The sequence below is a fragment of the Sander vitreus genome, chromosome 9 (assembly GCF_031162955.1).
Source record: "Sander vitreus isolate 19-12246 chromosome 9, sanVit1, whole genome shotgun sequence".
Taxonomy (NCBI): domain Eukaryota; kingdom Metazoa; phylum Chordata; class Actinopteri; order Perciformes; family Percidae; genus Sander; species Sander vitreus.
In genome coordinates, this window is record NC_135863.1 from 18,629,633 (window position 1) to 18,655,036 (window position 25,404).

General features: G+C 42.3%; 1 protein-coding gene across 6 annotated transcripts in view; it reads left to right on the forward strand.

Annotated features, from left to right (window-relative positions):
- Nucleotides 1–657: 657 nt before the first annotated feature.
- The window catches only part of tle2b (TLE family member 2, transcriptional corepressor b), an 84,918-nt gene continuing 60,171 nt past the window's right edge, over nt 658–25,404 (forward strand). For 2 of the 6 annotated variants that reach the window (XM_078259061.1, XM_078259064.1), the window contains exons 1-3: nt 659–1,562; nt 17,020–17,117; nt 18,633–18,696. In XM_078259061.1, coding sequence (XP_078115187.1) covers nt 1,539–1,562; nt 17,020–17,117; nt 18,633–18,696 — 186 coding nt within the window. In that variant the 5' untranslated portion in view covers nt 659–1,538. Of the gene's footprint in view, nt 1,563–17,019; nt 17,118–18,632; nt 18,697–25,404 lie in introns of all 6 variants that reach the window. The other 4 variants (XM_078259062.1, XM_078259063.1, XM_078259060.1 and 1 more) reach the window with 3 other exon arrangements.

A 25,404-nucleotide genomic window follows, 5' to 3' on the forward strand; every position in this document is an offset into this window, starting at 1 on the left:
AGTAATGTTGCTTTTCTGTTGCTCTTTGGATGTAGTTACTCTGTTTGAGAGGAGTGACATATGTGGTTTGACATGGTGATGCATTTACAGTTGACAAACATCTGGATGCAATGCGTCTCAGACCACTTCCTGAGGAGGTTTGAGCCATCAGATGAGTTCGTCAATGCATCCTTAGTGTGTTTACACCTGGATTTATATGCGATTAAGCATGATTGGATAGGTATCCAATCATCCAAGACGCATTTTAATGTGTAAACTGGGTAATAAACGTATCACTCTAAGTAACTATTACAGTGTGTATGTGCAACTGTGTGTGTGTGTGTGTGTGTGTGTGTGTGTGTGTGTGTGTGTGTGTGTGTGTGTGTGCGCGCTTGTGTTGCGTAACAAGTGTGTCCACATAGCTGTCATAAATTTGTGTGTGTTGGAGTGTTTCTGTGTGTGAATCTCGATTCATATCAGTTTGAGCCTAAGTCTTTGTGCATGACTGATTGCTTTGTCTGTCTGACCACAATTGAAAAGGGATCCATCTCTCTCTTTGCCTCTCTCCCCTCCCTCTGCCTCTCTCTCTCCCTCTCTCTGTGTGACTGGGTGTCTCTATCTACTCAGTTCCACCTTAAGAGGAGCTTTAGCAGCCTGTCGTGTTTGTGTTGAAGCCAACAGGCACAATATATTACAGTCTAGGGCTTGCTGCTGAAAAGCCCGTTGGATCCTTCACTGACCTGCTGTTCTTTCCTGCTTTCCTCTTGCGTTTTTTCCACATTTAGATTAAAAACAAAGCTCTCACTCTCTCTCCCTCTCTCCCTTCTCCCCTCCCTTTTTCTTCATCTTCCTCTTCTTGTTCTCCTTTTTCTCCTTTTTTTTGCAGCAGCAGTCAAGGCAGAGGCTTCAGTATGTCAGAGAGAGGGTAAAGAAGGAGGAAAAGCAGAGAAGAAGACTATTTGGACGGAGCTGAGTGTGTGTTTATGTTTGGATGTCTCACCATTGGACGGCCGGGTGAAGAGGCACGAGGAGAAGAGGAGGAGGAGGAGGAGGAGGAGGAGAAGAAGATGGAAGCCTGCCTGCATGAAATTCTCAGTGTCATGTCACTACGTGTGGACCTTGACTGATCACAGGGTGAGGAAAAGGAAGAGACACGCTGAGAGGAAGACGAGGAGGTGGAGAAACCGAGACTTTGGTTTTACTGGGAAAAGAAGATAAGGAGGAGGTACAAGTCTGGCGCTCCGTTTTATCATGACATTGTTGGATAAACGAACCGACGGATTGAGCGCTCTTCAGTTGTGTGTCAACAGGAATTCGCCTTAGAAGAAAAGAAGGAGAGAGACTTTGGAAGAGTAAAGACTGCTGTGTTAAACCCAGCTAAGGAGCAGGGACTAGACTTACAGAGTGTGTGTGTGTGTGTGTGTGTGTGTGTGTGTGTGTGTGTGTGTGTGTGTGTGTGTGTTTGTGTGGCTGTGTAACCGGTGGAGGGCAGAGGAGTGGAGGGCCAGGGGACTAACCTGGCCATCAAACGGACTGGCAGCCTCTCCTCTCCTGGGATCATGTACCCTCAGGGTAGGCATCCGGTAAGTCCCTCCTTATGTCTCCTTCTCCTGTCTGTCTGACTCTTTTTTCTGTTTCTCTCCATGTCTGTGTCTCAACTCCAATCTCTTAGTTGCTTTTTATGTCTCAGATTCACCTTGTCACTTGTATCTCCCTCTGCTCTCCTTTTGCTCTCCGTTTCTCTCTGTGTCTTCATGCATCCTTGCTTCTCTTATCTTGTGTCTTTCTTCCTTTTACTTCCTCTTTGTCTCTCCTTATATCTCCCTGCTTCTTGGTCTCTCCTTGTTTTTCTCTTTCTGTTCTTCTATCTGTCTTTTTTCAGCTTGTCTCTGTTGTCCCTCTTTCTTGTTTAGTTTTAAGGACTGTACTGTAACATGAGGAGGGAGAAGTGTGGGAAGGGTTAGGGTGAAGAGATTCCCTGTTATGCGCGCACGCACACACACACACACACACACACACACACACACACACACACACACACACACACACACACACATACACACACACCCTGTCAGCTGCAACCAGGTGCTCTGAGATCTTGTTGATGGTTCGCTGTGTAGGTGGCATATAACTGAATCTAAACATTTCAGCTGGTGTGTGTGTGTGTCCATTTTTCGTGTGTATGTGTCCATTTGTTGTCTCTAGGTGTGTGTATATGTGACACTGTTTGTGTGCATGGCAGCATGTGTGTGAGAATAGATCTGTGCGTGTGTGTTAATTGGTCAGTAAAACTGTCAGCTGTCCATTTTCTCATTTCGGTTGCTAAGCAAACACTTGCACACACACACACACACACACACACACACACACACACACACACACACACACACACACACACACACACACAGGCAGGCAGGCTGTTTAATTGATAGTTGAATTAATTTCCATTACCGCTAAGAAAGGTCGTGAGTGCACAAGTACTTTCCCTTTAATACCTTCTTAAAGTAATTTCCCTCCTTCAGTTTCACCCTTCATCAGCAGTGAGAATGTGTTATTAGTTTACCTGCCAGGGTAAAATTAAGGTTAAATAAAAGAGTAAAAAGCGCAGAAGGATGAATGACAGCTTAGGCTCAGTCTGGCTTAGGCCATTCGTTTCAAAGGGGCCCCGGTCTGGTTGCTATAATCAGATTTGGTTGTCAGTCTCTTGTATCTGCTACAAATGGGTCAGTGGCCACTTTGCCTCACAGCCAGCCAGCCAACCACTCAGTCAGCCTGCAAGCCAGCCAGCTAGCTATCACACAGAATTATGAATGACATTTTCACAAGAGGAAGGCATGAGGAATCAATTATATGTACAGAGAGAATGCTAATAAGCCAGCCGCTGGAATAGTATTGAGAGACGCTGAGAGAAACAAGAGAGAAGTGAAAAACAAAGGGAGAAAGTGAAAGATGTAAGAGCCAAGAAAGATAAAGAGGGGGAGAGAAATAATTCTTTAAAAAGGCATGGCCGGCGGTGGAAAGAGAAATGAAAATGAATGAGAGATGCAAAGGAAGAATAGAGCGTGAACATTCCTCTGTTCTCTCCTTTAGAGGCGGATCAGAGAGCTTCCTGCTGCGATGCTCTGCGTTTGTGATAAGGTTCAATCCCAGATTGAGCCAACTCCAACCGATCGATAGCCTCTATCTCTCTCCTTATGTTTCTTTTCTGTTTTCCTGCCTCTCTCTTTTCCCTCTCTCCTTCTTCCTCTGCAGCCCTCCTCTGCCAGTAGAACTTTATTTCTGGTGTTGCTATGAAATGTGATCTGTGGAGAGGTGTGAGAGTGCAAAGAACAGTTGTGTGTGTGTGTGTGTGCACGTATGCGTGTGTGTTTGTGGTTACAGACTGTGTGTACGTATGTGTGAATAAGCTTTTACTGACGTGTGTGTTTGTCCTCGTAAATGCAGAACAGGGTTACTTATAAAATATGCAGTTTATCCAGTTTTTTTCTGCTTTTCCAAGCACAGTTGAACTATGACCCCTGTCAAAACTCTCCTTGCTGGTGCAGTCGAAGAAGATCCAATATTTTAAAAATCATAGTTGGCTGCTAGAAAGCATTGCATTAAAGAGCTGATGTATGTTGCCAGAAAATAAAATCAGATGCCAAACCATAAGCACACCTGGATTGTGTTGTACCTATTGTAAAAAGGGCAATATGAGATTGATGACTTTCAGAAGTTGATTTTCAAAATTCAAAAGTCAACTCATTCCTGATTGCATTGACAGTGGCAGTTTTCAAAATAGTCTCCACAAGATGATAAAAAGTAGAGGTGATGTTTCACTGTTAAAGATTTAGCCTTGATGCATCCTTGTTGGTGTCAGTCAAAGATCTCGGCTGACTTCTTGTCAGCGACAGGCAGCCAGGGAGGACAGAGCTGCCTTGAATGCCGCACCATTCAACTCATTTGTGTCCCTTTGGAAGTGATAAGAAAGGTGTCTCAATGCGGCTCAAGCAGTGTTATCAGAGAAGAAGTCAGTTTTTCTTCTTCTCGCTCTCTGGTAGGAAAAAGTTCAAACTGATGGCTGATTGCCGGGCGAGCAGAGCTGTAATTGGTTCCACTGGATTTTTGAACGTCAAAAAGTACGGGCTTATCAGCTACCGACCGTTACCTTGAAACCATCCAGCAAATAGACGGTACCGTAGGATGATTTAAAGTCACTGCTCATTTTACACACAGTTTAACAACAAAAGAAAACGCTCAGTGAACATTACTAGCTACGTTTTTCATGTTGGTTTTGAGTGGTATGCACCGCCACTAACCTGGAAAATGGTTTCAAACCAGTCACGTTAATACAGTGTGTCGGAGGAATACAGCGTCTCCTGCAGCGGGGAGTTAAAGGCAGAGGGATCATCACCGCAGCATTCGCTAACGTTAAATTCTTGTCTCATCTGGGGTCTGATAAACAGTAAATTCATCAAATTCAGGGTCCACAATGCTATTTTCCAATAAAATGTAGCTGTCATATTTCACGGGACCCGCGTGAGTGTGGATTTCATGTCGCTGCTTTCGTCGCGGTTTGTCACTTTGCCTAAGATTGAGTGACAAGAGGTACTCACCCTGTTGTTTATTTGGTTGCCATGACTTCGTGAGTGATGACGTCCTGTCACTGTTCCAGTTGCTCATCCTAACGCCGCCTTCCCACTGGCAGTTGAAATCAGCTCCGATATGGCTTCGAAACGACCGGAAGTCATTCATTTCCTATGGAGATTCGCAGACCGCATGCGAATGGGTCCGAACCGGGTCTGAACAAGTGCGGTGTGTCAGTTGGTCATCAGGATACGTTCAAAAAATGTAACTCTTGCGAAAGGCTACGGACAGTTCCTATCCGACAATTCCAGCGGAAGTTAGCGTTGCTATGGTACTGATAAACAAACCTGCTAATGATAATTGGTTAACTAGCAACAGACATCGAACTATTGACATTATACCGCTATATCACATTTAACCAACGTGACATGTCAACGTCCTGGGCAACTTTTCTCCACGCAGCAGCCTTTCTATTTATATTTGTATAAGAGCAGTCATAGAGAATCGTACATTCAGACACTTATCAGTCGTTCTAGTCTCTCCGTTATTTTTGTGAGTCGCTTCCGAAGCTTTTCAACAGTGTAGTACGACGTCCACTGGAGGAGTATTGCGTATTACGGAGCTGATTTCAAGTGCCAGTGGGAAGGTGGCGTAACCCCCAATTTCTACCGGTTGCAGAACGTCTGCGGATCCGCTCTGGAACGGCGGCAGAGTCATTAGGTTTCCATTAAAGTCAATGTGTGTATTTCCACTGACTGCGGAACGGCTGCGGAACGGCTGCGTTCCGACTCCGGCACAGCACCGGCGATCCGCAGCCCTCCGGAGCAGATACGCACAGCTTCTATTTTTGCCGGACGCCGGAGAGCTCCGCAGCAAGTCGAGCACAGGAACAAAATAAAACATTCGGTGAATTTTCAAAATAAAATACATCGTGCTCACGGCGGATCATATTTCCCTGCACTACACCTTGAAAACACAGCACAGAGTTGTTTCCCCTCTACTCCTCTGGATGGAAACAAACTGTTGTTGGTTTTGTGGTTCTATTGTACGTGAATTCGCCAGATCTCATGGGTCCTCGTGACTTCAGCTGTCAGTCATGGCCGCAGCCGTGCCGCAACAAATCCGGACCTGGTGGGTATTGACAGACGGCAGAGCACGGAGCCGATACGCAGCGGAGCCGGTCCTCAGCCGATCCGCTTTTGGTGGAATGGGGAGAGAGAGCGGATGACTGCATGGCTCTGCAGAGTCGTGTAATTACGACTTTATGACTTTTCATAAACAGCTGAAGAAGCGGCAGTACGCAGTAAGAATGTATATGTCTTGGTGTGTGTGTACCATGTACATGTTTGTATTTGTCCTTGTGTTCCTGTAAAAGTGCTTGTGTGTGTGTGTGTGTGTGTGTGTGTGTGTGTGTGTGTGTGTGTGTGTGTGTGTGTGTGTGTGTGTGTGTGTGTGTGTGTGTGTGTGTGTGTGTGTGCGTTTTTAGATCTGGGAGAGGAAGGGGAAAGGAGAGCGGTGCCGGTTTGTGTGCACTGTATGCCAACAACAATAACAGTAAATAATGTCCTAGTCTGACCTCGACTGTTGTTGTGAATGTACAAGCCCTTGATTGGCTGCCACACCCCAGTGAGAGAGAGAAAGAAAGAGAGGATTTACTGTGTGTTTTCATTGTTAAGAAAGATGTCTATAACTGCTACCCTTTATACCATTTTCACATATATTCATTTCATTTTACCCTTACAAACAAAACCTCCTCTCAAAAATGCAGGTTTCTATTGTAAAATGTATTAAAAAATCCAGCATCTAGAAAGGTTTAGCCGAGTGTGAGTATAAATTTAAAGCTGCCGCTTTGTTTGCATGTATGTGTGTATACTACCATTTTTTTCCTCAGCACTAGGAGTTGTGGTGGCTGTATTATAGAGGATCAAAATCAGACAGAGTTCATTCAGAAAGCGTACGATAAAGAGAGACAGAGTGAGTGTGAAAGAAAAAGAGGAAAAGTTGGACTTGTTGTCTGTTTAGTTGCTGAAGCTGTAGATTTTTCCATCAATTGCGGCAGTATTATATGACAAAATAACACTCTGGATCCATAAAATAATATGTGTGTGTGTGTGTGTATTAGAGTGTGTATGGGGAGGGCTTCCTTCTCCTTTGGCGACCAGTAGGGAAACATTTTATTTTTACGGCCAAGTAAACAAACTATTGCCAAATATGTGGCCACAGACATCACATATGCTCCATTAATGAGGGCAGAGCTGCTATAAGAGTGTTTGTGTGTGTCTTTAAGTTTAATTTTGATGTCTGTGTGTGTTGATGTGCATGAGATTGAATTTGTACATTTTGTAGTTGTAGTGGCAGGACAACTACTTATTAGTGTGTTTAATTGTGTGACTGTGCTTGCAAATGTTATACAGTTTTTTGGACATGCAAATGTGCACTGTTAGCTTTTTCACGTACACTGGACCTTTTTAGTTTTTTGGCATCTAGCTGTGTCGGGCAGTTTGTTTTTCCCAACATTAGTGGCTGCCATGTACGGTAAACAGCACAGCAGATTGCTGTCACCTTCCACAGATGACATTCTCCCCTCCTTTCCTCTGTCCTCGTCTTGTTTACATTTAATTTCATTCAGCATTGCATAGGCAACACCGTAAAATGGCAAAAAGTCAAGTAACAACAATACAGCTGTAATGAGACGACCCACAGTACTAGCAAAAAGTCGTACAAGTAACCAACAACTTCTAGTCAGACATCAGCAGCCACCCAGATTAAGTCTGCTCTCTTGATTAAAAAATATGGGCCATTTTCTATCCTTAAATCCTGTGTTTTTTCTTTGTCATTAAAAGAAACGATGAGAGCAAGGCTTGGATGGAGTCCAGAGACTCTTTTGGCTGCCAATCTTTCCCTGATTTGTAATCCACCGCTGGCTTAGTGGCTGACTGGTGAGCTGCAGCATTAACTGCCTAGCTCACTGAATGACTGACTGACTGGGGGGGGGGTGGGGGCGCCACCACAGCAGCATGTTGGATGCTGTCCTCCTCTCCTACTCTTTCTTCAATGCCTAACGAATCTATCTCTTTCTCACCCTTAGTGTTGAGCAGCACTAGTTGAAGCCTGAAAATATTGTTAACAAATTAATAACATAAGTAATTACACTGGTCGGACTGTTCAGCTCTGTTTCAGACTGATATCTCCGGTTCAGGGTGGTCCTCATCCTCAACACGTGCCTTTTTCAGTTGCGGAAAATACTTTTCAATACTCATCTGGATTGAAGCAGCAAACATTCAGTGTAAGAGTACACAACAACTTTCTAAAGAAGGCGCAATCGCTTGTTTGTTAAGGGTCGGGACTCTATAAAAGCACTTTTTAATGTATGATTGTGTAAAGGTGTTCACGAGATATCAACCTTGTGAACTTGTGAATTTCACGTGGAGGGGAGGGGCTGTGTGTGTGTGTGTGTGTGTGTGTGTGTGTGTGTGTGTGTGTGTGAGGGAGAGTAGGGAAAGGAAATGCAGCTGAACGAATACACTGCGTGTTTTAAATAGCGAAAAAAAAGAATAACGAAACGCAATATGTGGCGGCCGGTGTTGATTATGTGGCGCACCGCCACAAATTAGTCTATGTGTGGGAAACACTGTTTGTGGTTCGTATCCTATCATCTACTGGCTCAACTTCTGTGACTTGATTCTGAAAGCAGTTACGAGATCTCGGAGAACAAAGCAACACGAAGCAGGGTTCAGTTCAAAGTGTTCTAAAGGTTTAATGAAACACACAAGGATATACACATTTTCTAACAATCGCTCCATTCACTTATGTTATGTTATGATGACGTGAGAGTAGAAAGATAAGACCTTAACCTTGACCTTAACTGGCTGGTTTGACTGTCAAACTTAAGGACTGAGTGATTGGCGAAGATGTTCAGTGGTTCTTCACAACAAGAGGGCCCCAAACTCTACTGGATTTTTTCCATTGGCATTTTTGGTCATGCAGTGTCGAACAATGCTTCGCTGATTCGCGTTACCATTACTAGTTTTAGCACACCGAGTTGTGCCGAGCCACGCCCGAGATGGACCATCTCCGGAGTCGGGTCAAAATGCACCCCACCCGCCTCCAAGCGAAATACATAGAGCTACTATAGAGCAGTAGCCCTGAAAAGTCACGCCATTGAAGACACACCTTCAAGCGGGTAGTCCTGTAGTAAGGGAACTGCAAATCCTCGCCGTGATGGGCCGACGCGCCGAGCCAAGTCGAGTCAAGTCAAGTCAAGCCAGCACGTGTATGGAAAAACTCAATAAATGAGCTTCTGTTGTTGGGAAGCTGGCTGGCTTTCTCTAAGTAATCAAAACGTTTAAGTGGTCTGCAGAAATGCAGACAAAACTCTCAAATAGAAAGATGGAAATGTGAGTGCGTCTTAAAGAGATGGATGATACTGTATGAACGTTACATTCCCCGCAGCTCTTCTCCAGTTTCTCATCCACACAGAGTCCAAACCAATGAGCTGTTGCTTATGTTCATTGCTGCTCGCTTCAGCACACACAAACACACACACACACAGACATGTACACAAGGGGCACTGACACTCCTCTGCCACACTTGGTATTTCTCTTCTATTCGTGTGCCTTTTTCCTAAATATTTCACCAGCCAATTATTATTTCATGCGTTATCTGAATGTGTCTCTGCTTGTCTCAGAGAGACACAGGCAAAAGGAAGAACAAAGGGGCTAAGAAGGAGAAGTAAAGAACAAAAGGAGAGTAAAGGGAGGGAGGAATGAGACGGAGCAGCATGAAAGAGGGCACAAGAAAGAGAAAATATTTTTTTTGTGGGTGTTTTGTTCGAATGAATGCATCCATGCATTGGCATGCCTGCTTATACCGTGTGAATACTCATGTGTTGGTAGAAAGTGTGCCAGGGGCTAAACAGATGGACAGAGAATACAAGCAGACAGATATAATCATTTCTGTCCTAATCACTCCCAGACCTGCATCTGCTTCACAGTTCCGGTCTCTCTTAGGGCTGTAATCAACCAAAGAAAATCTTGGTCGACTGAAGTTCTGAAATTTCGACTAAAAATCGACTGCGGGGTGGGGGGCGAAGAAAGCGTTAGATTAATTAGCTGCGCAGTACTTGGTAGCCTTTTCCGTCTAAATGAATTATAAATAAACATAAAAAACTAGTAGGCTGTTTGCAGTATATTAAATCGTTATTTAACCTAATTATTTTGCACTGAAATGACACACTCAAGTCTGTCTGTCTGTCAGCTCTGACAGCGTTGCATCACGTGCACCTGCGCAATATCACTAGTGATATCAGCACAAGAACTGTTGAGGAATATGCAACATAATACTATACAATAATATACAATAAGACAATTGTTTTTGTCAAATGTTATAATAACTGACAGACACTATAATTTCAGCAGCTCTGTGCATGTCCTTGCACAGAGCGAGGCTGAACATAGGAGCTCAGCTTCGCGGCTAACCCTGGGGGATGCTACCGTAGTTGTGGGCGGGTGCGCCTGCAGTTATAAAACGATTATTAGACTAAAACATTAGAATATGCCAATTCTGATATGCTCATATAGCCTAATCAAAACAGACGGGGCAACCTAATGCAGACAAGTTAGCTTACCGTTTTTGGGTGATATGCCATGTTTGTAGTTGAGCTGTGATATGCAAACTGTTGCTTGCAAACTTTGCATTCAACTTTTTTTCCATTATCTATTTTTGTAAAATGCTGCCACACTGCCGATGTCTTTGACATGGTAGAGGAGGACTGACTATAAATTAAACGCTCACGATTAAATAAATATGCAGCAAACCACCAGACCAAGGCCTTCTAGTACTTTCTTCATTCTGTCTCCAGTGGGTTGGGCTGAGCCAAAAAGTGAAAACAAGGGGGTTGTTCTGAAGACAGACTGTTACCTGTGAAACAGGAGTGCTCTGAAAACACCCCCGTTAGCAGTCAGTGCTTTCCACCTGATGAAATTAACACAGCAAAAAATAATAATAAAAATAAAAAAAAATAAAAAAATAAAAAGATGGAGAGATGGATGGATGGACAGACAGACAGACAAACAAACAGACAGACAAACCTAATATTCAGACAGAAAGGGAAGGGAAAAGAGTGACTGAAAATAAGTGGTGTAAGTCACTGCATGAAGTCAAACTTGATTGTTGAAACGTCACAGCTGCTAGGAGGCGACTTCTCAAGGTTACATATTTCACCTTGTGTAAGAAATTTGGGATAAGCAAGTTAGTTTCAAGCATCGACCAGGCAAATTCTCCAACTTCTAATATCTATATCAGAAAAATTGTGGGTTTTTGTGAGTAGACCCCAACTGATAATTCTGTTAGCTTTAGGGCTGAAACGATTCCTCGAATAATTCGAATAATTCGATTACAAAAAATCCTCGAAGCAAAATTCTTTGCCTTGAAGCTTCGTTAAATCAATGTAATTAAGGTTGTACGGCTCACTGTGTTTCCGCACGGAGGATAATTACTAGCGCACACAACAGGTTGACGCTTCTGTGGAGACAAGACCGTTTATATACTGTCTATGCACGAGACTGACGGTCCAGATTACAAATGAACGAAGACGAAAATAGTGAGGGTCTAAGAGAAGAGACAGGTGAGAGAAAACGACAGAAAGTTTGGGATCATTTTAAGCTGCAAACATGCTACTACATCATCTCTGTAGAAAACATCCAGTCTACTCATCCATTTCACGGAGCGAACCCGACACAAGGTAGCTAACTAACGTCTGCTGCTCTCGTCCACCACTCGTTTTACACAACTAGCCTACAGCATGCTACTCTGCAAATAGCCATGTTTTACCAACAAGCTAAAACGAGAGCTGTCGGTTTGTAGTCTGACTGTTTATTAGTTTGCTACTAATCTTTGGAAACTTAGCTGCTGCCGGAGACAAACTGGCTCCTCCCCCCAGCATGGCACTTAATATGCACGTGAATGACGTCATCATGCCGGTGATGTCTGCATTCTTTATTCTTTCTCCTCACTGTGTATTAGCCTTCTTAAAATGTGTCCCCCACAACAGTGTAGTTGAATAGCCCTGCTGTAAGCTTTGTACAGTCACATTTACCTGGGCTTAGTGAACAGCTCTTTTGCATATCCAGTGCAAAGAGCCAGAGGCAAGAAGGGGAAGGGGGTGAAAAATATTAACATTTGGGCCACCAAAAATGTACTTGGAATTTGGCAATAAAAAATTTTGCTTTTTCAAAAAGTCTTTTCCTGTCTTTTGTATAGACAGGTTTCCTTTTTTTTTTAGTACACAGCAATAATAAATATTTACTGTAGCTGTTTACTAAGTATTTCCTACTAAGCATTTCTTATCCGATTACTCGATTAATCGATGGAATAATCGGTAGCTGCAGCCCTAATTAGCTTATTAGAATATATTAGTATTGGCTTATACACGCCAGTTTATTAGGTACACTTAGCTAAAACTAATGCAGTCTAATGCAAAAGCCCTGCAACGAATCCTCCCTTCACAAATGCTATAATATAATGTTTTTGTTGAAACTGTTCAATAGAGGTGCTGATTAAACTTTATAATCATTTTAGAGGATGTAGTTTGCGCTACCTGTACATCGCATTATACAGACAGGTGTTTGTTATTCGACCTACCTTTATTAAAAAAATAAATGGTATGGCCATAGTAAGCTGTCAGTATAACAACACAGTTCAATGAATGAGATGTTAAACCAACTGTATAATCATTTTGAAGGCTGCAGTTTTACCAGAAAACCTTCATGAAGGTAGGCTGTTGTATTCAACAACATTAGTTTTAGCTTGGTGTGCCTTATAATCTGATCAACTGAGTGTATGTTGGCTGATAATTAACCAGAAGTTTCAGTACAGAGAAGCCTAACATGTATATTTGGGGAAATGTATAAACGGTCTCGCTATAAAATAGTAGCACTGCCAACTAATTTACTTTTCACTTGTAAAGTGAATCTTGTAAATCTTCATCAGTTCTCTAATAACCAAATTCAGGGGGTCCTCATCAAAAATGTTTTTATGTTAAGAGTTTACTTAACATAAAAACTAAACAGTGAATGTCGTTATCAGATTTTTTAACTGTCAAATGTCAATTATTGGCTTCAAAAATCCAGTAGCAGTTGGGTTCTATGCGTAACCAGTAACACTGACTACGGTAGTCACAAAGAGACTTTGTGATGGTATTTATTGATTTTATTTGTTTAACTCGGTGCAAAAAAAGAATATGCAAACCTCATGCTTAAACATAATGTGAAATTTACAATACATGTTGTGAACAATTTTTCTTAATTTTTGGTTAAGGTGCAATGACAGTTGTGGCCATCCTGTTATGTGATACAGGGCAATGGGCTTCACCCACCTCCTCCTCCCCTCCCCTCGTCTCCATCCGTCCCTCCCTATAGATAATCCTTCCTAATTCTCTGCTTGCCCGTGCCAGCTCGACCAAATTGTGATTGACTGTGATCCCACATGGTGTATGTGTGTGTGTGTGTGTGTGTGTGTGTGTGTGTGTGTTTGTTTGCGCAAGTGACCCTTCCCTCCCTTCCTCCCCCCTACTCCCCCTCCTAGATTAACCGGATCAGTTTTGGGTTTCAGGATCCCCTATGCTGGCTGCTACGGCGCTCACATACACATACACACACATCACATTGACAACACAGGCTGTAGGCTGTTTTTTGGCCCTTTGTGATGCACTATTGGACCCCTAACAGTCTGGGTTGCCATCTGTCACAATACAGGAGAGACCAGACACACTCCAACATCAAATGCTAGTTCTGGTGTACATACGGCATGACTTGATGATGCCTCCATTTTTGTAAACACTGCAGAAGGATGCAGATTTATCCCCTTAGATAACTTATAGCTCCGTTTTTCTTTCACCTGCTGAAGTGTCCTTGAGACAGAGTCTCCTATTAGCATGAATTAATTTGATACCAGCTATCCATGCTTGTCTCTTTATCCTGACAGGCAGAGCTCAGCACAGGCAGCAAATATTGCTCCTCTTGCCTGAGGACCTTTTCTGTATTTTTCATTTCCTTTTCTGCACATAAGAAGTTTTACTGCTCCTGGGTCCATGGAACTCATTCAAAAAGGTGCAATTGGTGAATCAAAGGAAAGACATTTTGGAGTGTTTGTCCAACAGATGAAAGGAATTCAAATCTCTCTCATCAGCACACTACAGAAGACGCCATGTTGACACCAACGGTTGTCACTCGCAGATCTCTTGTATAATCCTGATCTGTGACTATGGGCTTTGTTAGATGACTTAGTGCTGCTGATGTAACCCGCCAGCAGCACTTTATCTGTGTGCATCCGCTTGAGTATGTGTCTGTGTGTTCATGTGTTCATGGCAGCAGATGGTGGGAGCAGTATTAGCACAGACGGATGGACAGTGCACAGGGTAGAGCGACAAGGCTGTGTTGACTACTGCGAAGACGGCATGATTCTCATTCTGTCTCTCTCTCTCTCTCTCTCTCTCTCTCTCTCTCTCTCTCTCTCTCTCTCTCTCTCTCTCTCTCTCTCTCTCTCTCTCTCTCTTCTTCATCTTCCCACCCCATTGGTGTCAGACAGATGAATGGCTGGCTATCTCTCTGTTAGCAGGCGCGCCACTCTTTCATCATCTGTCTGTCTGCTCATTCTTTTACTCCTCTGTAAAGATGTCAGACTAGTCTATCACTCCCTCCATCCCTCAGTCCATCCATACCTCTCTCTGTCAGATGAGTATCTATCTCTCTTACGCCTTTTTTCCCCCTCATCAGTCCATCCCTTCATCCTTCCCGTTCCTCCCACCGTGGGTTTGTGTGTTTTGTTTGCTTTTGTGTACCTTAAGTGTGAATCTGCATGTGCAGTAGTATGCGTTTGTTTGTTTGTGTGTTTTTCAATGCGCTCATGGCTACGTGGGCGTGTGTGTTGGTATCTGCGTGTGCCAGATCACTGTCTACCCCCCACCCCTCCCTCTACCCCCTCCCCCAGTGAGTGTGTGTGGTGCGAATCAAGGTCAGCGGGGATCTGTTGGCAGACACCCCCCATCCTCATCTATCCCACACACACACACACACACACACACACACACACACACACACACACACACACACACACACACACACACACACAGACAGATGGTTTGTGTGGATTGTGCCCATGCAGCCATCTAGATGTCCCTGCTATGCCTGCCTCAGTTCAGTTTAGCTCAGCTCAGCCCAGGTCCGTGGATTAATTACTGGGGAACCCACCGCGTCCCTGACCTCCACCGTCGGACTAATTGAAATCTAATTGAATTGTGCTTGTCTAGACTAATGAAGCCCCGCCACTGAAACCGCCAATCTTTTAGCTGTAGCTGCAGGCCGATAGCCACCCATGTGCACTGTTGCCACTGCACTGTGCCGCTCAGTTTGGATGGATGGATGGATATGTGAACAGATGAACAAATGGGTGGATGGATAAATTCATAGTCGGCTTGGGTTAATAAGTAAAAAGACTTCCGTATGTTTTGTGGCTTTAGATACTGGTTTGAAGAATGACAGTATCATCAGCGGTATTATACTATACAATTGTAAAGTTGAGTACATCCATTCCAACCAAAGCATATCCTTTCTCATTTTTTTGAAATTTGATCCTGAGCTCATATCAAAGCTGCATTTTGAGTCTTTGCTGTTTGCCAGTGCCAAATCGTAATTAAAAAGGAAACTTAATTTTGAGGGCCACAGTACATCAGTAAACTTGGGACAGGGTTAGATTAGCTCAGGTTTCTCTGTCTGCTGCATCAGTGTGTTATTTAGGCTAAAGAGATGGGTGTAGGTTTGTCCGTGTGGCACAGAGGAAGAATCACTCGCCCACCACGACAGGGATCACGGTTCAGCTGATTCCTCAGGTTCCTCAGCTGTGGTGTGGTGGGTTTGGCTGTGCACATATCTTGAGCCCCTTTCACACATGAACTGCAACCCTAAACTTATCTAGACATTACTCGGAGGAGCAGTGTGTGAGAACGCAAATGTCCGAATCAGTTGGACCGGACGTTGAACGGACTTTACCCTTCCAACTCCCTAATACAAAGTCCATGTAATGTCCGATTGAGCCCATGTGTGAATAGAGCAGGTCATTGTCCGGAGAATTCACAGCGACCGTGTTGATGACGTTTCTATCATATGACTAGCACAAAACCGTAAGAATGCAAACATCTGAAAATACGAAAATGAGAGACGACGAGATAAGGGAACTTCAGTCTGTAAGGGCTGACACTAGAAATCGTCAATCAAATTACGAACTGGCTACGTGACCCCGGCGTAATCCGAGCCAAGGCAGCTCACCCACCATCTTCGATGTGCTTGAAACAAAACACTGTGATTTGTGACTTTTTGCGTCATGTCCCATCATGTCCTCATGCACGCTATACCAAGGCGCCGCTCCTCAGGTAAACCAAACAGAGTATTTTCGGTAGGTGAGAAACACGGATAATCTCTGTCTCAACTCTGGACTAGGTCAGGACCTGATTCTCTGGAGTTTATATGAGAAAACAACAATACAGTGGGCAGCATTTGCAGGGTGGGATGCCAATGAGATGTCATTGTCTTTGCACTAGAAGCATTATGTCCAAAACCCACAACCACTTCTGCTTACACTAGATTTTCCTAGCTAGAAACTAAGGCCCATCTGCAAACATAAACAACTACAACATCAAAAAAGAGTGCCCATGCTTCTAAAACTTCATGAAGGCTATGGAGGAGAAGGGCAGCTGTCAGAGGCGCTTTACACACATGGAGGGTTGGTGTTGGTGGTAAGGGGGGGGGGGACCCCAGGGAGGTGCTTGTTTTGTTGGGTCTTCTTTAGCTTTTAGCAGGTGAGAGACTGTACAGTGATTCCCTATAAGTTATTCATTTGACGTTTCCTCCCTTCTCAGCTCTTTGTAGGCTGGAATACATTAGCAACCTGGTAGAGTGGTGAGGATGCTAATGTGGAGGAGAGGAGAGGAGAGGAAGAAAGGATGGGGGCAGTGGAGGGAAGTCATTAGAGAAGGAGGAGAACAGAGAGAGAGAGGACACGGCTTTATGATGTGTGGGAAGGGGAAGTGACCTTCCTTCTCACTTTCATCTTGGCTTTTTTCTCCCCTTGCCTTGCTCCCTGACACACTAACACACACACACACACACACACACACACAGACACACACACACACACACACACACACACACACACACACACACACACACACACACACACACACACACACACACACACACACACACACACACACACACACACACACATACTTACATGTATGGCTTATGCAGGTGCACATGTGCCTACACAAATACATTACAGGCACAATGCATACAATCTCTTTTTTTATGAGCAGGAACACACACAAACACGCAGGCACACACACACACACACGCACACACACACACACACACCAATATCCGTTTTTCATCCTTTCGTTCTCTCCTTCTTTTTCCTGTGCAGGTCCCTTTACAACCCGGCCAGTCTTTCAAGTTCACAGTCCTGGAAACCCTGGACCGTATCAAGGAGGAATTCCAGTTCCTCCAGGCGCAGTATCACAGGTACACACAACATTACATTGCAAGCACAACACGTATATACACAAATGTCCACATAGTATTTACAAATTATAAGTTAATGTCATGAATGTCAATGGTTAACATAGTTGATAGAGACTGATAGTGAGTTGCAGCCCTAAATGTAATAATTATAGGAACAACACATTTCAGTTCAGTAGAAGTGGGTGTTAAATTCTTGAATATATGAACCAGTGAAGACAAAATGTCAGCGTGCAAGTGCTGTCCTTTAATCTTTATTGCGACACTGAATGTACAAAATATTAGTGACTGATAGAGTTGCAACCCTTCACACCAAATCCAGTCTCAACCATCTCAAAGCTTTACACACTTCTTTAACTGATCATTTTTGCATAAATCTATGTAATACATATTATATTATTATATATTTGCTAAAATTAAGGAAATCAAAAAAAAGTTATTATTTCTTTAACTTTCATTCACTTTATCAGTGTACCTCAAATGTCCTTTTCATATTCACTGTTTTTTTTATTGCAGAGATTTCCGGTTCCTCTTTTGATATTACTACAATTAAATAAATATTTTTTTTTCTTATCTTCAAATTCTTCCATTATTTATGCTAGTTGCTTTTGCCATTACACTCTGTTACAGCCTAACTGAAATCATTAATAACTGAGATTATAGTTTCCGACATATCGAATAAAATAAGTAATGCAATTTAGGTCTTTTCAAAAAAAAAAAAATCTAGAGCTGCAGGTCACTGAGGGTAACGTTATCATAAGGCTGACCAGAAGTGACCTTGGCTTAGAGAAATAAACCATCCAGCCTTGCTCACACCTCAGTGGGCAGGCTGAACAGCCTGCTGCGAAACAGCAACAGTACTTTACAGCTAGGCATTGGACTGGTAGTACTCAGTGACACACACACACACACGCACACACACACACACACACACACACACACACACACACACACACACACAAAATGAAGCCTTTCCTGAATAACTAGGGGATTCTGAGTAGCTTGCATTTGGAAAGTGTTGTCCTTATTTCATCCATTATTGACTGATGCTATGTATGTATGTATTTAAACACGTTTGAAAGTACTTTAGAAATAACCAAACCTGGGCTTGATAGAAGAAAAAAGCAGAACACAACAAAAAGGCAAAAACCCGACTTTATCAGGACCTTTTGAGCTCAGTAGCAGAACTCTAACATAAACTCACCAATGTACATGTGACACATATAACACACAAGACACACAAGGACCTGTCAAACTGACCTCACATGGAGGTGGGATGAATTGCAGTGGTGAATAAGACACACCCTGCTGGCGGTTGCTACCATGAAGGTGATCTTTTTCAGTCACTTTTAGCATTAATAGGTGTGGCTAAGAATATTTTTTTTTTGGTATCTTTACACGGCCTTAAACTCTGTTTGACCTCTGCAATATATAAGTCCTGTGGAAATTATAATTTATTTCAGTGGATGCAAATACACCATCTAATCCCTGTGTGTCCTTTTTTTCGTCCTTGTGCAGCCTGAAGCTGGAGTGTGAGAAGCTGGCCAGTGAGAAGACTGAGATGCAGAGGCATTACATCATGGTGAGTCCAATCAGACCTTTACCAGAGCTGTTCAGTGATTTGTTAGTCTGACTGGGCCATGCAGAAACTCTGAAGACTGAAAAGAGTCTGATGGGTTCTCGTATAGGCATTACAATCAAGGGAGTTGTATCTGTGCTTCTCTTTAGCTGGATTGATGTGGTTTAGTGTTTATGTCATTCAGGAGCAAAATATTTTTGTCTCTTCACTTCTCTGTTGTTCCTCCTCTCAGAATGTCTTTCTCTCTCTGTCACTTTTTAACTTCTCATTTCATTTAGATCAATAGGATGTTTATATAACAAAAAATAATGCCAAGGCAATAGACGTAATGTAGATTTTCAAAACCCACAGACAGATTATCATATTTAAATCATTTTGAAAGGACAACATCCAGTGGCTTGATAACAAGTTTGTAATCATAATATATTTCTACAATCCATTAGTAAACCAGTATACTGTATGTTTTTCTCTGTTTCTTTCACGCTATTTATCTTGTCTTAAACCTACTTCTTCTCTTTTCCATATCTCTTCCAATTTTTTCCCCCTTCAGACTAAGTCTGTGTCTCTTCTTCCTCTCTCTGTTTTCTCTTGTGCGCTAACAGCCCGAGCTCCCTCTGCGTCGATGTGTCTGTGCGACTAAAGGCTCAAATGTATTGTAAGCCTTCGTCTGTGGTACAAAACCCACACAGAGCCGACCAGAATACGATATGCACCATCTGCTAAGCTGCTCGCATTTCATAAACCTGGGAGAGCAGGCAGGATCAGGGCCGTAAGCTAGATAGACACACAGATGGAGAGAGAGAGAGAGAGAGAGAGAGAGAGAGAGAGAGAGAGAGAGAGAAACAGGCAGGCAGATAGATGGACAAATAGACGGAGTGTGAGAAAGAAAAGCAAGCAGACAGGGATACTGGCAGACAGACAAATGGATATAGAAGCACAAAGACAAACAGGCAGAAGATAAACAGATAAAACAAACACACAAGCACACAGCATACACACATTCATTCATCTATACTCACTCACACACACACACACACACACACACACACACACACACACACACACACACACCCTTGTTCTTCTGTTCTTATGAGGACCTTCTATTTGCAATCTTTATTCCTAAAGCGCTAACTAATCCTAATTCTTGTAATAACTGACATTTACATGCACAAAATATTCCTTTTTTTTAAAACTTTTTTTTAAAGACAATATTCCTACTAAACTGTTTACATGGCTAATGAAAATTAATATTCTACTAATATTCCCATTTACATGCAGTTTACAAAATAGGATTTATGGACGTTTTTCACCTGTGGCGGACTTGTTTGACCCTGCGAACACAGCCTCTGTTTTTTATTCCTACAACCACCTTTTTGAAAAGGTCTGCATTGCGATATTTGCGCCTATCCAAAAATCTGTTGCTGGCTGTGAACAGACAAGAGACCACATGTCGCAAACTGTGGTAAAAACCTAATTGAGACGCATGTTCCGAATGCACTCTATACTTGTACAAAGAATGCTCCTAAAACCCAATAATATTTGCATATCCCATGTGTCTTAATCGGAAAATGCTACATTCCGAGTAAGGCCTAATTCAGAATATCTAAACAGAATATGCTGTTTACATGACCTATATAAAATCCGGAATATTGTCATGTTTGGAATAATAGTGGAATGTTAGTGTGCATGTAAATGTAAATGCCTAATAAAATCAAAACCTGTCAAAATGACATAAATATCTAAATAGGATAACTATGAAACATACTGTTTGATAATGGCATAACATAATACTACTTTATAAAAGTTTTTTTTTTTAAATGTTTTACAACTGATGACATTATAATACTGTGAAACATTGTAGTAGTTATACAGTATTTACACGTTGTGGTAGATATCCATACAGTAGTTAAAGCGTGACTATGTTACTTTTAAAGAAAGAAATAACACATTCTTTCTTTTGCACGTCATGCCGCAGCAACATGAATTCATCAGCAATAAAACACCCTTTTAGCATATCAAAGATAAGCATTACAGTAGCTTTATCACAAAGGTAAAACATGAAGTTAACCTCTCTAGGACCAAGAGAATCTTGAGAAATGAAGGGAAATGTAATGTGCCATTGTCCTTCATATGTGACTTGTGACCAAAGGGGCCGCTGTGGTTGCAAAAATTACATAAGCTTACCTAAAAAAAATTAGGATAACTTAGAAACTTTATTATTCGTCACATACAATCGTACTACAGTGTTGTGAAATTCAATCTTTGCATTTAACCCATCCAAAGCATTAGGAGCAGTGGTTGTGCAGTGTCTTGCTCAAGGACAGTTTAACATGTGGAGTTAAATTGTAACCTTAATCAACCTTTAGTCATTCTGTATATTTACACTTAAGTTACGACATAATCTCCTAGTCACATCCTCAACCCAATACAGGGACGTTTTTATTCAATTTGAAAGTTATTGCATTTCCTCACACCTGCATAAATGCAATTCAATTGTGAATAAATAATGTGCTGCACAATACCAAATCCATGTAATTACAAAGCCAGAAACTTGTTAAGGTTTTGTTTAGGATCCTAAACTACCCAAACATGGACCCTCAACTGGTCCGTTAAAAACAAAAGGACATGTCAAACTGACCTCATTTTATTAAAAAAAATATCCTCACTAGGCTTTTAAAAGTGGTAAGAAAAATACAAGAAGAAATATCTGCGCATAAATATGATACAGTGCAGAACACACACAAAGAAAAGCCTCTGAAAACCACAAACCTTTTAAAAATCACCCACTTTCCTAATCTCAGGCACTCCCCAGTTTAGCTGTGGTTTCACAGAATTACTGTGTGGAACAAACAGCCCAGACCAACATCCACCGTCTTCATTGCAAATCCTCACCACCCGATCTTATACAATAGGAGTGGTGGCGTACCAGCATAGATTCAGTTCTCTGTCTTTTCTTAGACAGGGGCAATGGATGACATTTGATCAAACGTGCATATTAAATGTCATGGCCTTTGTTACCGCTGTGCCATTGGTAAACTAAGGAGGGAGAGAAATAGCACAAGAGTATCTTCTGTTGTTGTATTTAAGTTCAACAGTAAGCTTTAACAGTTCCCTGTGGCAGGATGTCAGGGAGCTGCAGGTGCAGATGACATATACATATAGGTTAACATGGCCGACGGTTAGCAATCCAGGCTATATTATTCAAACTGGGGCTCACTCTAGTGTAGTGGATGGCTAAGACAGCGCTATGCTACTTCATAGGCATGGCTCAGAAATGAGAGGGAGGGAAAGAGGGAGAGAAAATGAGAGGGAGGGGAGTGAAAGAGAGGCTCAAAGGGGAAAGATAGCTTGAGAGAGAAATGGCTCAGAGAGTGTATGACAGAAAAAAACAGGGAGCTGCTGAGGGAGGGAGGGAAGGATACAAAGAGAGGCAGAGATAAAGAGAATAAAAGAGGAGAGGGAGAGGGTGATAGAGGCAGGAGAGAGATACAGAGTGAAAGAGAGAGAGAGCGAGAGAGAGAAAAAAAAAATGCTGAAAGGGAATGAGAAAGACGAAATGAGAAAGAGAGATACCAAGGGACAGAATTGCAGAGAGGAGGGATGGAGGGTGAAAAAAGATGCTGTGAAGGGAAGAAATGGAGAAAGAGAGGGAGAGAGAGAAAAAAGAGAGTATGAGACACAGAGTGCAAGAGAGAGAGCTAGTGATGTGCTTGTGTGGGGGGGCGTGAAATGAACGAAAGAGAGATAGAGAGGGAAAGAGAGAGAGTGTGTATGCACAGACACGTAAATAATGTGAAGCAACAACGGACTCGCTGCGCCCACAGAGGAGATAACCCAGAAGGCTATATTTAGCTCGTTAGGCCTGTCATCCACACTGAGGCCTGTTTCCACAGGCTGGGGCTCTGCTCACCACGCTGCACTGCTCCTGCCTTTACTATTCATCAGTTTTAAGCTCTTTAAATACAAGGGTGAGGGGTTGGAAAGTAGAGAGATGGTTATAAAGGGGGATGTGGAATTATTTTGTGAACTTAAACGCTTCAACACCCAAGAAGACATGAGAATTTAAGATTTTTGATTGATGATTATTTGGCGAGTCTCTTTACGTCTAAGTGACAATGACCTTTACGGCCGAACGGAGCAAATAAGGTAGTTGTGCAAAGTTGGCATAGAGCCACAAAGCATCACCCTGGTATATCCTACCTCTGTGGTGGGAGATCTGGGTGTTGGATTTTGATGTGTTGGGTGTTTGTTTCCTGTTTCATTTAACAGTCAACGTTGGTTTCTTTCAACCATGACTATTGTTTCCTAACCTTCATCAAACAGTTATTTGAACCCAAACCACAATTTTTCCCCAACCCTAACCAAACCATTTTTGTGCTTAAACCTAACCAAACCTTATCTATAGCAGTGTACATACCTGCATGCTAGTCGCTTTTCGGCGAAAATCGCCGTTTTGAATGGGAAAATGTCATCCACGTGAATTGTGTAGATCCGAAGAGTTTTTATTTGGTGGGGGGGTTTACAAAAACCTACCTTTCAAAAACCTACTGCGGTCTTCTTTACAATAAAAGATCTTTGGTGATACGTCACGCGAGTCATTTGGCCAGTCAAGATAACGGCAGTGTCACATTCTTTGAAAAGCCCCTGGCTGCAGCTTTCCTTTAGCTTTTCAGCTTCAGCTTTTTTCTAACGTTGTTGTTAACATGTTTAACGTTAACATTATAATGGAAAGCGAGCTTGTCGGCTTGTCAAAATGTGTCACCTTTTTCAGTCCTTCTGAGTTTGCAGGTATGAGTATAGCATCAGACATTTTTATTTCTTGTTTTATGCGAAGTTAATGATTTTGGAGGGCGCTGACAAATTATGTTGTCCTGCCAAGAGGGGCGTCAGATCAGAAAATGCTTGTACGTGCCGTTTTGGAAGGCAGCTACAAATGATGTATTTTGATGTTTTATTTGAAAGGACTTTATCTTTGTCTTTTATTTAGAGAAGGTTTGAGTTTGTGTAGGTACTGTGCCAATGTTGCCGTTGTCTGATCATTAGCCATTCTTATCATTACTTGCTTACTAACGCAATATTCTTGTATATACCACAAATAAACCACGACTGCTGTAGGCGTGAATTTCATCTTTCTAGATCTTACCTGCAAATCTGGGCTACCAGGGCAGACTAAATCTATCCTTATTTTTTTTTTTTTTTTTTTACAAATTCAAATTTCAAGATAGTGACAGTACAGGTGGTTTCAGAAATGTCATGTGAAAACCACATATTTTTGTGGCAACAAACATGAGCAATTTCATTATCTTTTGTAATACAGAGATTCAAAACAAAATGTGTATGATATTAACCGATGTTTTGTTTACACCTCACATTTTTTCATATTAGTGGTCTTTTTAGGCTAGTGGTAATCAATAAATTGATGTAATGGTACTGAAATAGACTAATAGTAATAGTAATAGACTGAAAACTACCCACTATACATTTCACTATTTGAGAGAATGTGACATTAACAAATCGCAGCGCAAAAGGCTGAAGTAAGCCAATAACTGTAGCGAAGAGCTGTACTTTTCTACCAGCCATCGTGTTTTAACAGGAGGTGTTAGTTTTACTCTACTGCTAAATATCTCCTTATGGCGTCAAACTTTTCAAAGTTGAGACGTTTTTTTTCCTCACATTCGCTACTTTAATTCTATAGCTGGCAATGGGTACGTTTTACACATTTTATGCTGCGAGAGATGATGCCATAACCGTCTCAGATTGCTCCTGTCTGTGGAGTGTTGCTACACTAAAACAGCAGAGCCAGGTTTGGAGATAGTGTATTTGTATGTTTGGCAGTCCCACTCTCTGTATCTTTTTGGATGGAATATATGTTTTATGTTGGCTGCTCTACTCATTTCTTTGTATGTGTAGAAAGACATTGGCAATGTGTAACTTTAGTGATAGCTACAACACACATGCACACAAACATCAAGTCACACACATTGAGAGTGTCTGTGGGCGTCTTGCTTTTCTCCTCCTGTTGTATTTATAATTCATGGCTCTCAGATTTCACTGCTCTACTGGAATTCCACTGTGTATTTTTAAATAAGGTTGCATTGTGGCCCTGGCTAATAAGGGGGCATAGACGTGTCGGTCACATGCTTTCACAAAGTGCAAGCAAGTCTCCCGACTGGAGAGCTGTGTTCACCCCTGCTGGCCTGAGGTGGAATCTTGCAAAGAGCAGATGCAGAAGCACGAGGCTCAGTGGAATGTGAAAGAAGAGGAGATAAAACTGCTGTCTTGCATCATAAAACCCCAAAAGTCAACATATTGATCCAAAAGCACCTTTATGTCAATCTCTCCTTTCTGTCCTTGCTTTCCCCACTGCCTAGATATAGTGGACTGTTTAAGACTTGCTGGTGTAAAATGGGAAAACCTTGATGATGGCGTTATGACCCAAGGTTTTACAGTCACATATATGTTGTAGTTTAGTTGCTGTCCTGGTTTTCTTAAAATTTGTTTCTAGGATTAAATGTCTTCCGAAACCTTTTTTTCCCCAAGAGCCTTAACTGTTTGCAGCCTTCCTCTCATTCCTACTGTCAAAGACAAGACAAAACTCTTATGGGGGAGTGGACTGTATAAAACAGACATGTCTACTGGAGGGTGACAGCTCACCGTTGGGAATTACATTAGGTGGCCTCTCCATTGCTGTGCTTGTGTGTGTGTTAAGTG